This window comes from Dama dama, chromosome 23, assembly GCF_033118175.1.
Source record: "Dama dama isolate Ldn47 chromosome 23, ASM3311817v1, whole genome shotgun sequence".
NCBI classification, from domain to species: domain Eukaryota; kingdom Metazoa; phylum Chordata; class Mammalia; order Artiodactyla; family Cervidae; genus Dama; species Dama dama.
The window spans coordinates 8,855,716-8,870,082 of NC_083703.1; the positions used below are offsets into that span (position 1 = coordinate 8,855,716).

The window sequence follows — 14,367 nt, forward strand, 5'->3', positions numbered from 1 at the left end:
AATGAAGACAGCCTAAGAGACCTCTCGGACAACATTAAATACACCAACATTCGCATTATAGGGGTCCCAGAGGGAGAAGAGAAAAAGGACCTGAAAAAATATTAGAAGACATACAGCCGGAAACTTTTCAAACATGGGAAAGGAAATAGTCAACCAAGTCCAAGAAGCTGAGAGTCGCAGGAAGGATAAATCCAAGAAGGAACACACCAAGACACACAGTAATCAAACTGACAAAAATTAAAGCCAGAGATAAAATATTAAAAGCAACAAAGGAAAAACGACAAATAACATACAAGGGAATTCCCATCAGGCTATCAGCTGATTTCGCAACAGAAACTCTACAAGCCAGAAGGGAAAGGCATGATATATTTAAAATGATGAAAGGGAAGAACCTGCAACCAAGAACACTCTACCCAGCAAGACTCTGCTTCAGATTTGATGGAGAATTCAAAAGCTTTCCAGACAAGCAAAAGAAGAGAATTCAGCACCACCAAACCAGCTTTACAACAAATGCTAAAGGAACTAGAAAAGCTCCTGCCTAGGGAAGACAGGAAACACAAGAGAAGGAAAAGACCTACAGAAAGTAAACCGAAACCAACTAAGAAGACGGTAACAGGACCGTACAGATCAATCATTACCTTAGATGTCAATAGACTAAATGCACCAACCAAAAGACAGACTGACTGGGTGGATGAAAGCATGTGCATGTGTGCACCTTCACTTACCACCTCACTCTGCTTGACCCCCCCCAAATTTTATGTAATTATTTTATATTGTTAAGTTAATCATGTTCCCATTACAGCTTGCAATTGCAACTATCTTTTATTTTCTGTCTTGCTATTGATTGTGAAAACTGATAAACACCTTCTACTATTGCAATTATGTAACTATTACTCACTTAATACCACTCACTTAATACCATTGTATTAATCATGATTGATCAACAGAAAAATGATAGAACTCTATATCACCAGAACTAGGATTATTAGAAAAACCTGTAATCACTTTTTAAAATCCAGATGCATATCAGAATTATTTGAATTTTTTGAAAAATACAAAGGCTCAGGTATTGCTTTTTTTCTCCAGAGGTCCAGATGTTTCTAATGAGTAGTCATGCTTAAAAACAACTAGAGTATATGATGATCTTTTACTTTTATCTAGTTTGTTTCATTTCTATTTTATATTCAGTGTTCCCATTTTATTTAGTTTATATTCTCTAATTTCTCCATCTTTTTTTTATGTTCTTTTTCAAGCCTTTATCTAGTAAAAACATTTTTGCATACATATATATATAAATATGTATAATATATATTTTTGAAAACTTATGAATTTTTGCCTAACTAAAAAATTATGACATTTTGATTCTACTTGTTTAATTTAGTATGAATAGAATGCTAGATTTCTAATTAAAAAATAGATATGAAACTTTGTGACCCCAATTCTCCAGGCCAAAATACTGGATGTGGGTAGCCTTTACCTTCTCCAGGAGATCTTCCCAACTCAGGGATCAAACTCAGGTCTCCTGCATTGCAGGCAGATTCTTAACCAGCTGAGCCACAGGGAAGCCCAAGAATACAGGAGTGGGTACCCTATTCCTTTTCCAGCAGATCTTCCTGACCCAGGAATTGAACCGGGGTCTCCTGCATTGCAGGCAGATTCTTTACCAACTGAGCTATCAGGGAAGCCGAGTTAAAAAATAGATACGAAACAAACAACAAAGGTTTACTGTATAGCATAGGGAACTATAGTCAATACCTTGTGATAACTTATGGTGGAAAATAATTTTAAACATAATACATATGTATTTGTATAACTGAATCACCTTACTATGTACCTGAAACATTGTTAGTCAACTATACTTCAATAAATATATATATTTTTAAAACATTTTTAAAAGATGGTCCATTGATAAAAAACCACATAAAATTTTAAATGTCTTAAGGCAAAAGATATCATATGCAAAAGTAAATTATAAATGACATTTTTAAAAATTTTAAGGTATATGCAAATAGTTATGAGATACGATTAATATGCCTAAATCAGAATGGTCTAATATAAAATTAATAAGTTGGAGATAGAATCAAGATGGCAGAGTAGGAAGCACCAGGAATCTGTCCCTGCACTGAGACAACTGGTGTGCTAGAGTCTGTCTAGTGTAAGTATTATGGAACTCTGGAGTCCATTAAAGGGGAAGGTTTCCAGGGGACGCCGTGGGTATAAGCTGTGGTCACTTTGGGTGAATCTCAGCTCACAGTGCAGTAGCCCCCACCAGCTCCCCACTCCCAGCCCTGCGGCAGGCAGCCCGCATTCCTTCAGCAGCGTGGTGGTAGCTTGTGAGAGCCACGTGAGCAATGGCGACCCTATCCTCCAAACACCAGAAGCTACGCTCTGATTGCTGGTTCTGGGCTGAGGTACAGACTCAGAGACAGCCAGCCATTGTTGCAATGCCTCTCCCTCCAGCTGAAGTGACCTCCAGGGAATTTAAAAGGCTACTGCTTTTTCCCCTTGTCGGAGACAGACATTTAAGGAGATATACAAATGGCCAATAACCACAGGAAAAAATATTCAACAGCATAATCATTAGGCAAATACAAATAAAAATCATGAGATACCACCTCATATGCATTAGGATGACTGTTACACAACAAACAAATGCAGAAAATAACAAGGGTTGATGAGGCTGTTGAGGGCTTCCCAGGTGGTGCTAGTGGTAATGAACCCACCTGCCAATTCAGGAGATTTAAGAGAGACACGGGTTCAACCCCTGAGTTGGAAAGATCCCCTGAAGAAAGGCATGGCACCCCACTCCAGTATTCTGGCCTGGAGAATCCCATGGGCAGAGCAGCCTGGCAGGCTGCAGGGGGTCACAAAGAGTGTGACTTAGCACTGATGAGGCTGTGGAGAAATTGGAACACTAGTACACTATTACTGAGAATTTAAAATGGTGGAGCTGCAGTGAAAAAGACTACAATGGTTCTTTGAAAAATTAAAAACAGAATTACCATATAATCTGGCAATTTCAACTCTGGGTAACCAAAAGAATCAAAAGCAGGTATTTATACACCTACGTTCACAGCAGTAATTATGCATAATAGCCAAACACTGGACGCAAGCCAAGTTGATTCAACCCATTCAATGTATAAATGGATATACAAAATGTAGTGTATACATAAAACAGAATATTATTCAGCCTTAAAAAGAAATTCTGACATGTGCTACAATATGGCTAAACCTTGAGGACATGATGTAAGTGAAACAGGCCTGTCACACAATGAAAAATGTATAATTCCACTTATAAAAGGTACCTAGAGTAGACAAATTCATAGGGACAGAACTCAGAAAGTTGGTTGCCAAGGGCCAGGGGGAAGGACACGAGGGAGGAGTTAGCATTTAATGAAAACAGAGTTTCAGTTTTTCAGATGAAAAGCATTTTGTAGACAGATGGTAGTCACAGTTGTACAGTGTAAATATAATTAAAGCCACTGAAATGTACCATTAAAAATGTTTAAGATGGTAAATTTTACATTGTGTATTTTACCAAAATTTAAAAAAAGATTTATGAAAAAATGTACATGAATTTTTATTTATAATAGCCCCGAACTGGAAATACCCAGATGCCTTTCAGTGGATAAAGGATTAAACAAACAGTGATATATCCTCTGTTTAGCAATTAAGATGGTACAAGCTATTGATAAGCACAATCACCTGGATGAATCGCAAGAAAATTATACTAAGTGATAAAAAAGCCAGTTCCCAAAAACTCATATCCTGTAGAACACCATTTATATAACATTCTTGAAATGACAAAATTATACAAATGGAGAAAGATTAGTAATTGCCAGGTGTCAAGGAAAGGGTGAAGGTGGGAGGTGAGTGGGTGAGACTATAAAAGAGCAACATGCGCGATCCCTGTGGTGATGAAAGGCTGTGTATCTTGACTGTCAATACCTTGAATGTGATATTATACTATTAGTTTGGCAAGATGTTCCCATGGGAGGAAACTGGGCAAAAGGTACATGGAATCTCTCTGTGCTATTTCTTAGGATTGCATGTGAATTTATAAGTACTTCAAAATAAAAAATTTGAAACTGGCCATATTAACTAGCCATATGAAATTAAGTGTTGATATACCTATGCTAAAACTCTGCAATATGTTAATATCATGAATTGTTAATATGTATCTTTCAAAGTACCCTAAACAGAGGCAGAAAAACTACTGAATATAAGAACACAACCCAGCCATAGAAAAGAAGAAAACAGGATTCTTTGTGACAGAATCATGCCCCTAAACTGATAGAATAGGATGTCCTTAATCTACTCTTTACTTAATTTAAAGATGTACCACAGGACCTACCAAAGCATAAAATAGCTGAAAATTAAGGAATAGATGGTAGCAACTTTGTAGCACAAACTAAGGTTGTCCTTTACCAAAGGAAAACAAAATTACATCCCTTTGAACTTCAACCTTAATAAACTTTCTAGAATTCAAAAGAATGTACACATTCTATCCCAGACATTCTGAAACTGAATGCACTGAAATTACCTTTTAAACTTTAAAAACGTCAGATGTCTGGGGCCCATCTAAAAGTTGCTGTTTTAATTGATTCTGAGTGCAGCCAGGACATCTCAAAGCTCCCCAGCGACTGATGTGCAGTCAGAGCTGAAAACCACCGCTCTAATGGTTACACCTAACTCCAGGCAGGATCAGTCACTAAAATCATCATACCAGTCAATGCTACAGAGCCAAGCCTATTCAATTCTGCTGAGACCACATCACCAAGATCATCTTCATATCCAACATATGGTGAGGGTGATATTAAGAGTCAACATTTGAGTATTTCTATGGACCAGAAATTGGAGTAGAAATTCTTTACAATATACATTATTTCAAGGAATCACAACATCTCCATGAGAAAAGTTTCTAGGAGGTAACTTGCCCCTGATCATAAAGGCCTCCAAAGGATGTGGTCATAGTATGAGCTACTGTGTGGTCATCAAAGGCACCAACCGTAAACAGCCAGATTCCTCAAAAGTACACAGTAAACCACTTAAGAATCTGGCAATCGCCCACAAAATAGTAAATGCACATCCTGTATGAGTCAGTAAGTCTACTTCCAACTATTCAGCACAATAAACATATATATATGTATATATATATACATATATATATATATATATATATGAAGTGATGTGTAAAAGAACATTCATGAAATCATCAATGTTAATGGAAAAGACTAGAAACAACCTGCGTGCTTATCAATTAAGAGACTAAATAAATTGGTAAAATGCTACTCAGCAGTTTAAAGTTAATCCATCTCTATACATATCAACATGGACAGATTTCAAAGTACTCCTTGCTGACTGACAAAACGATATTTTTAAAAATCATATTATAATACTACCTACCTAAAAACTAAGGATACAACAGTATGATACCATTTATCTACTTATAAAAAGAATACTACTACACATTTCTGGATTTCCCTGGTGGCTGAGACGGTAAAGTGTCTGGCTACAATACGGGAGACCTGGGTTCGATCCCGGGGTCGGGAAGATCCTCTGGAGAAGGAAATGGCAACCCACTCCAGTACTCTTTCCTGGAAAATCCCCTGGACGGAGGAGCGTGGTAGGCTACGGCCCATGGAGTCGCAAAGAGTCAGACACGACTGGGCAACCTCACTTCACTACACATTTCAACATTTCTGTTGGAACAGAGAGAAGCAAATCAAAGAGGTAACTGTGCTTATCAGACTGGGCAGGAGACTGCAAATGGTAATGGAAGTATAAAGGAAGACCAGGTTTATGGAGAATGCTCCAATATTTAAGAAAACAATATATTCCTATGTCATGCACTTAAAAAGTAATTATACAATGTTTAGATACAATTATTTATATTATTTTATTATTATAGGGCTTCCCTAATAGCCCAGTTGGTAAAGAATCCGCCTGAATGAGGGAGACCTGGGTTCAATTCCTGGGTCAGGAAGATCCCCTGGAGAAGGGAAAGGCTACCCACTCCAGTATTCTGGCCTGGAGAATTCCATGGACTGTATAGTCCACGGGGTCACAAAGAGTCAGACATGACTGAGTGGCTTTCACACATTTACAAAACATATAGCTTATATCAGACTAACCCACAGATCAATTATTATAAACTCTGGACAGAATTTTTTAATTAAAAAAAAAAACAACACCTATTTGAAGGCAAGTGATCAAAAGCTGACAAAAATAGGGGAGGATTCAACCACTGAAAGAAGAAACACAGTAGGACAATAGGTAAGATCCATATTCAAACGGCTTTTCCCACGAGGCACTCCCTGCTCTGTGAGATGCACAGAAAATAGAGCTCAGGTAGAAAACTAGTCTTACCGGTTGGAAAGGCAGGAGTGTGGGGCTACTGAAGTCACTGGAAAGTGAGGGAGGAACCCTGCAAAGGAGAAATCCACAAAAGGAAGCCCAAAATCTATGTGTGTGTTAGTCCCTCAGTCATGTCTGACTCTTTGCAGCCCATGGACCATAGCCCGGCAGGATCCTCTGTCCATCGAATTCTTCAGGCAAGAATACATGAGTGGGTAGCCACTCCCTTCTCTAAGGATCTTCCCGACCCAGGGATTGAACCCTGGTCTCCTGCACTGCAACAGAGCCACTACGGAAGCCCCAAATCTATGTAAAAGTCCCCTCAAATCTTGAATGAGAGCTTAACTCTCACTCACACGGGATGCAAGATTCCATGAAGTTCACAGAGGAGGGACTTCCCTGATGGTCCAGCTGGTAAGACTCTGCACTCCCAATGCAGGGGGCCCAGGTTTGACGCCTGGTCAGGGGACTAGATCTCGCATGCCACAACAAAGACCCTGCAAGTGCGAATGGAAAAGTCCACATGCCACAACTAAGATCTGGGGCTGCCAAATTAAAAAAAAAAAAAAATAGTTCACTGAGGAGCCAAATTAAAAAAAAAAAAAAAATAGTTCACTGAGGAAAATAATGGCCGAAAAGTGGACAGATGTTTTAGTAAATACCCACTGTCCGAGAGACAAAGTTTGAGGCTTTCCAATGTACACCCTAGAAAGGCCACATCTCAGGAATAAAGACCACAAGCTGGTACTAAGGGACAAGTCTAGAATTAAGAACAAAACTGAAACAGACGTACTTTAACAAACCCTGAACCCAGGCTGGGACAATTTCAAGGTGATCTGCAAATAACTTAATTACATACTAGAACAAGTTCAACATCATTCAAAGGAAGATAAACCATAGTTTCTAAAATGTATCATCCACATGCTCAAGTTGTAATTAAAAAAAAAAAAAAGTTTGAGACATGCAACTAAATGGAAAATTTGTGACCAAGGTCACAAAAAAAATCTATCAATTGAAACTGATGCACAGATTACCCAGATTTCAGAATTACCAAAGATTTCAAACAATTAAAACATTGTTACTAATAACAATGATAAATATGTCAACAATGGATATAGTGGGTGAAGATATGGGAAGTTTCAAGACAGAGATGAAAGCTGTTTGTTTGTTTTTTTTAAGGAAAACTTTAAAACTGAAAAACACAACATCTTGCACTTACTTTTTTAAATCATAACAAAAAATTAATATCAAATTAGATACTGCAGGAGGAAAGATAAACAAGCTCAGAGACAATTCAACAGAAACCACACAAATAGAAGAAACATGATAGTTAGTTTTATTTGTCAGAGTGACTGAGCCAGAGTGCCCAGATATTGGTCGAACACCATTCCAGGTGTGTCTGTGAGGGTATGCTTGCTGAGGATGAGATTTACATTGAAGTTGACAGAGTAAAGCAGATTGCCCTCCCTAAACTGGTGGACCTCATCTAATCAGCTCAGAGTCTTAACAGAACAAAAAGGCAGAGACTCTCCCCTGAGTAAAAGAGAAATCTTCTTGCCTGACTGCCTTTGAACTAGAATATCAACTTTTTCCTGCCTTCAGACTTGAACTGAAACATTAGCTCTTCCTGGTCTTGAGCATGCCAGCCTTCACACTGAAACTACACAGTCCAGATGACCTCCTGGTTTTCAGGCCTTTGAACTTAGATCGAAATTACTCCATTGACTCTCCTGGTCTCTAGCATGGTGTCTGATCCTGCAGATCTTGGGACTTGTTGACTTCTACAACCGCATGAGCCAATTCTTTATAATATCTCATATATAGATAAATACTGGTTCTGTTTCTATGGGAATCTTGATTATCACAGAAAGCAGAGAACAAACACTGGCAGGAAAAAATTAGAGCTTGAATAACACATGAAAGTGTCAAATGGTTACTATAGGTGAAATGGAAGTCCGAGAAACAGATGAGGGACAGCAAGAATGTGAGGGAGAGCAATTGTTTAAAAACTGGATCCACAACAAAACCAGCACAAAGAAAAACAAATTTGGCAAAAACAAATATAAAGAACAGTTCTTAAAAGCAGTCAGAGAACAAGAAGACACATTATACAAAGGAAAGCAGTAACAATCATGTCTGACTTCCCAACAGGAACAACGGAATCCAGAAGAGAATGGAATAACATCCTTAAGTGTCCAAAAGATACAATGGAATATCATTCAGCTATAAGAAGGAAATCCTGATACATGCTACAATATAGGTGAACCTTGGAAACATACTAAGGAAATAATCCAGACACAAAAGGACAAATATTATGTGATTCCATTAGAAAAGGGACCTAGAATAGGCAAATAGACAAAGAAAGTAGAAGAGAGGTTACCAGGGGCAGGAAAGAGGGGGCATGTTTACTAGATACAGAGTTTCTGGCTGAGTTAAGGAGACAACAGAAATGGACAGGGTGACAGTTACTTAGCACTGCGAATGTACTTAGTACCACTGAATCTATATACACTTAAAAACTGTTAAAATAGTAAATTTTACATTATGAATATTTTACAATTTTTTGAAAGTGCTAAAAGAAAAAAACCCTGCCAACCTAGAAGTCTATATCCAACAAAAAATGTCTTTTCAAAGCAAAAGCAAACTAAGGTTTTTTTTTTTCAGATAATGAAAACTGAGAAAATTTTCCACTACCACATCTACCACATTACCAGAAAAGCTTTAGCATTCCAGGCTGAAGGAAATGATGCCAGAAAGAAATTCAAATCTACATACAGGAATGAAATAAGTAATTATATGTGAAAATGTGTAAGAAATTTAGGATAAACCTTAGAAAGACATTCTGAAAGTTGAAGGAGAACAAAAACCTACAAATTATGCCCCCTAAAGGTAATCGAGTATAAAGCATTATCATTAACCAGCATCAAAATGCCATTTTATTTCTACATGAGGATTAAACAAATGGCTGATTACCGGATGGTATTTAAAATTTCTTTAATCTAAATAATAGGTATAGCTTCTCCTTTTAAATTCGTAAGTCAAAACCATTCTTTTTTGCCAAAACAAAAAAATAAATATATCGCTTAACTTTCAAACACCTTATTTACTCAGAGATTTCTTGTTGATTGGGTATATGTCATTAAAAAAAAAAAATTATGGCACCTTATATTTTTCTTATTCCAAGTATAAAATACTAATATATAGTCAAAAATAATTTTGCCATCTTGCAAAAATCTAGTACCATTTTATAACATGTTTTTATATAAATGTTCTGAAGTAAAATTGGCAGACTGAATGCATGAATTCATCCCCATGCCCTACTAAAAATTTACCAGAAAGAAATGTAAGTGGGGAGAAAGACTGGCAGACACCAGGGGTAAGCATAAGAGTGGTATCAGCACAGTTTTAGAAAATAGAAAGCAAGTAACTAACTGAGCAGAGGAAGATGAACCCCAATACCCACTAGCCAGGACATCACAAAGCAAATGAATCTCGGCCAAACTAAACTAATTTCTGCCAAAGAAACATCAAGAGAACTTGAAATAGAGGCACCTGGTGTGTCTGAAAGCCAGGTCGGGACTAAAAACAGGAGAACAGGGAGATGGAGATGCCCATATCCTTTCCTTGTGCTTGCAGAAAACATGAAGTTAACTCCTGGAGAGATGAACCAGATGGGCCCTAATTTAGCTGACATGGAGCACAGCTGGGAGCAGGCAGGGACTCTACCTGAAAAAACAGACCTGAGGAAGGCAAAGGGGGAACACCTCCAGCCCTTCCCATGTTCTATACCCAAATACTGGCTATCGCCCTGCCAGAGGTGGGAAGATGTCTCTCCCTAACCCAAGGGAAAAACTGCAGAGAGAAATGACCAGGCCTCCTCTCTTGAGGTCAAACAGACCTGCCTCTCACACAAAGCTGCCAACAGGCCTATAGGTGCCTCACTCGGGAATATGGAACTGCAGAGAGTCACTGGATAGTTGAGGAAATTAGCAAACATGTATTAGTGTCTGAAACACACAAAGTAAGACAGAGGAAGCAGAAATAGCAGATAAGAGCAAGTTTTAAACCATAATATACCAAGAGAGAGAGCAAAAATGCTGAGTTCATGAAACAAGAACAAGGATATCATGTTTTAAAAGTATTAATCACAAATCCATGGATCAGAACCCACCAGGCTCCTCTGTAAAGCCGTGGGATTTCCCAGGCAAGAGTACTGGAGTGGGTATCTATGCTCTCCTCCAAGGGATCTTCCCAACTCAAGGATCAAACCCACATCTCCTGCATCTTGGGAGTCTTTACCTGCTGAGCCCAAAAATATTAAAATCAAAATTACAAATTCATTAGAAGTAGAAGATTTGGAAGATAAAATTGAAGAAACTTCCCAGACAATAGGGCAAAAGACAGAGATTTTTATAAGGAGGGGGAAAAAAAGTAATTTTTGAAAAGGATACATAGGATTAAAGCACAAGATCCAACCTCTAATTCGCAGATATTAGAAAAATACAATAGAGAAGAGGTAGGCAGAAATGTTACCACAAGATTTTCTAAAAAAATCTCCCCAAAACAGAGCAGACGTATTTCCAGATGGAAAGTCCAAAAGAGAACTCAGTAATCATAAATAGAAAAATAGACTCATCCCAAAGTATCATTGTCATAATAAGAACATGAAATTAAGAACTTCCTTTGAAAGAGGGGAAAAGACCACCACAAAGAACTGGGAACCAAAGTGCCAGTGGACTGCATAATAGCAAGATTGGAAGTTAGAAGATACAGCAATTTCTTCAGAAACCTAAGTGAAAGTGACTTCCCATCTTTCATATACCAACTGTGGGAGTAAAACAAGAAGAAAAAAAAACAAAAAAAAAAACCCACACATGACTTCAGGAAGCAGCCACTTTGATACTGGAGAGAGGAAAAGGCAGATCCAGAGTGATGGGGCAGTGAAGAGCAGACGACAGCTACATGGCAGGCCCAGGGGCGCGCAGGCAGACCCAGGTCGCCAAGGGGCCTGTGTCCAGGGAAAAACAAAACGCAACTGGCAGGGCAGCCTGCCCCAAGTTCCACTGGGGAGAGCTTAAGGCGGAACTAGTGATCGGGAGTGTGAGAATACAGAGGCCTCATCCTCCCTGCCCTGCTCTGCACACACTTCTCCCGCCAGCCTCTCGCTAGTCCAACTTTCAGTGACATTAAACTCATTTTGTGAATATGTTACTAACTGCTGGTCCTTGCTAGACACTTGCTGTGATACATAATTATATCTTTTTTCTACAGCTTGGTTTCCTTGGAGCCAATGAGTCCTCATTTTTTCATTTGATTATTTAAATTATACTCATAGATTACTTAATAAAATATCTTTTTAAAAATTTTAAGTTGTGTATGTTTTTAAACAATTTCTTTGTTTTATGCATAAATATGCAGCCATGACTTCTTTCTCAAGACAGACATATGAAACACACAAATATAGATATTTATATCCATTTTTTTACTTTTTAAAGTCATTATTAGATTTAATCATTATGTCTTTATAACAATTTCTAGTTACTTTATAACATTTCAGTATAAGAATATGTAATGGTTTATTTACTTACATTCTTCTGGGTTGGATATAAGAGTTTTTCAAAATTTTTTATAATTTTTTTTATGTTTTTCTTTCTCTTTTTCTTAACTGAAGTATAGTTGATGTACAATATTATATAAGTAGCAGATATACAGTATAGTGATTCACAATTTTTAAAGCTTATACCCCATTTATAATTATTAGTTACATCCCCTGTGTTGTACAATATATCCTTATGGTTTATTTTATACATAATAGAATTTCTTTTACATTTTTAATAAATGCTCACTGAGCACCCTTCTACATAAATATGTCTATATCTCTAATGACAAGTTCAGAGAAGCAGAATGGGTTTAAGGCTTTTGATTTATATTACTCAGCACCATCCTCCAAAATTTATGCCAATCTACAGTTGTACCTACAATGTATTATGTTCATTTGACCACACACTTACCTTCACCAAGTAAGAGGGATTTAACAAGTAAGATTTAACATGTATGCATCTTAATCTAAATGTCCCTATTAGTTATGCTGTATTATCTATTTATGACTTTTGACCTTTTTTCTATTTTTTTGTTTTTCCTTCTCCTACCCTTGGTACTTAGATAGGCCTTCTTCAGCTCATGGAATGGGTAGATGTTGACCTATGTTTTCTCTCTCTTTAAGTGGGTGGTATTATGGTTTTACTGTCAGTAACTATTTTAAGTAGCCTACAAGGGATCCTTTAACAATACTTCTATAAAAGCATGAAAAGCAGGAGTGCGGGGACCTCAGGAATATAAAGTTGACTGAAAATCAACTAACTTTCCATGTATCTTTTAACATACAAGCTTTCTTCCTTAAATACTGGTGCTACATGGATCAAAAGCAATGTAACACTTTCAGGTATAGATGCTAATACAGCTTAATTTTGAAAAGATTTTACTCACTTGTGGTCATGATGCTGGGAGGGCAAGAGGGTATTCCATGATCTACTGCCCATCTGTAGGCTCCTTCTCCAACTAAAAAGCTAACAACAAAAAGATTATTCTTTTAAAAATCCAGTGTCATCCTCTCCTACATGTATATAGGTAATAAATATATACATTTATTGATATACATATATAATAAAGTAATATAAGCAATATAATAAGGCAACTAAAAATTTTGCAATACCTCAAAATGGCTATATACCAAAAGGCTTCATTTAATTTTTCCCCAAGTTAGAAATTTTACAACTGGAAACAGTAAATGGTATGATATCATTTGCAATAACTAATAAGTAAAAATTGGCAAAATGCAACACAATAAGAAAAAATAGTTGATTTCCCAGTGGAAAATATAAAGATTTATCTTGGATCAAAGTGGTTCTCAGTTTATGTACAAGAACTATTTTAATCATGTCAAGAGTTAAAGCTTAAGCAAATGTCTTCAGATTTGGTATTCTTGCCTAGCATAACAGCTGGATCTATCCAAAATGAGTGGGGTACATCCAGAGATGCCCAAACACAATGATATGCACTTACATTGCTAAGCCTTGATGCAATATATATATATATATATATATATATATATACACACATACATACACACACACACACACACACACATATGACTCAGAATCATTTTCACTGAGGTAAGGTAGTGTGGTGTGTCCCAGAAGTAATTTTTTTAAGCCCCAATGGCAGGTTTTAACGTAACAGTAACTGAATAAAAGGGTACTGTTAGCTAACTGTAAAAGACTTTCTTTCAAAGATTTCAAATAGCATGCAGGATAATTAACCACTCCATTCCCTAACACAGTAATAGCAAGCAGTTACCACAATAATCAATCACTTCATCTCCTTCCACAGCCAACTTCTTAAAGATCTCAGCCAGCCAGTAATGGATTCCTTGAACTAGAGCCTACTCATTAGTTTCCTGCTCCCTATTTTTTGTTTCTGTTCCTCTAATCATCCAACAATAAAAACTCAAAGTAATACATATTGAAGTCTTTAGATTTGGTTGTTAATAAGATCAGTGGCAGATTAGAAGAAAGTCAAAGTAGATACTTAGAAATATATTCAAACAGTTCCAAAGAGAAACTAGATGGTTAGGCTCAATAACTTTTCCAATATATACAGAGCTGGGAACTGAGGGAGCTTTAAAAAAAAAAAAAAAAAGAGGAGGGAGAGAGCCCACAAGAATAAACAACTTCACCTCTTCAAAATTCCATTTTTTAAAAAAATTCTAAAGGACTCCAAAAATAGAAAACAGTTCTCTTATTCTTGTATCAAATGAAGACCACTGCAAAGAAACAGCCAAGAAAAGCTGTCACATAAAGGAAAACGGAAGAATAATTCAAGTAGGAACTTGGATGCAAGTTGAACTATCCTGATGGCATTTGTAGCACTTTCTCCTGCTCAGAAAAATATTTTGATATAAGAAATAACTTCTATTCATGTGAAAATGTAAAGGAGATGCTAAAGTAGTGC

General features: G+C 37.0%; 1 protein-coding gene across 8 annotated transcripts in view; it reads right to left on the bottom strand.

Annotated features, from left to right (window-relative positions):
* TASP1 (taspase 1) overlaps positions 1–14,367 on the bottom strand; it is a 251,016-nt gene that overhangs the window by 174,102 nt on the left and 62,547 nt on the right. For all 8 annotated transcript variants that reach the window (XR_009689987.1, XM_061125956.1, XM_061125955.1 and 5 more), the window contains one exon: positions 12,844–12,923. Coding sequence is in view for 7 of the 8 variants with exons in the window: in XM_061125956.1 (XP_060981939.1) it covers positions 12,844–12,923 (80 nt within the window). In the remaining variant the exon portion in view is untranslated. The remainder of the gene's footprint in view (positions 1–12,843; positions 12,924–14,367) is intronic.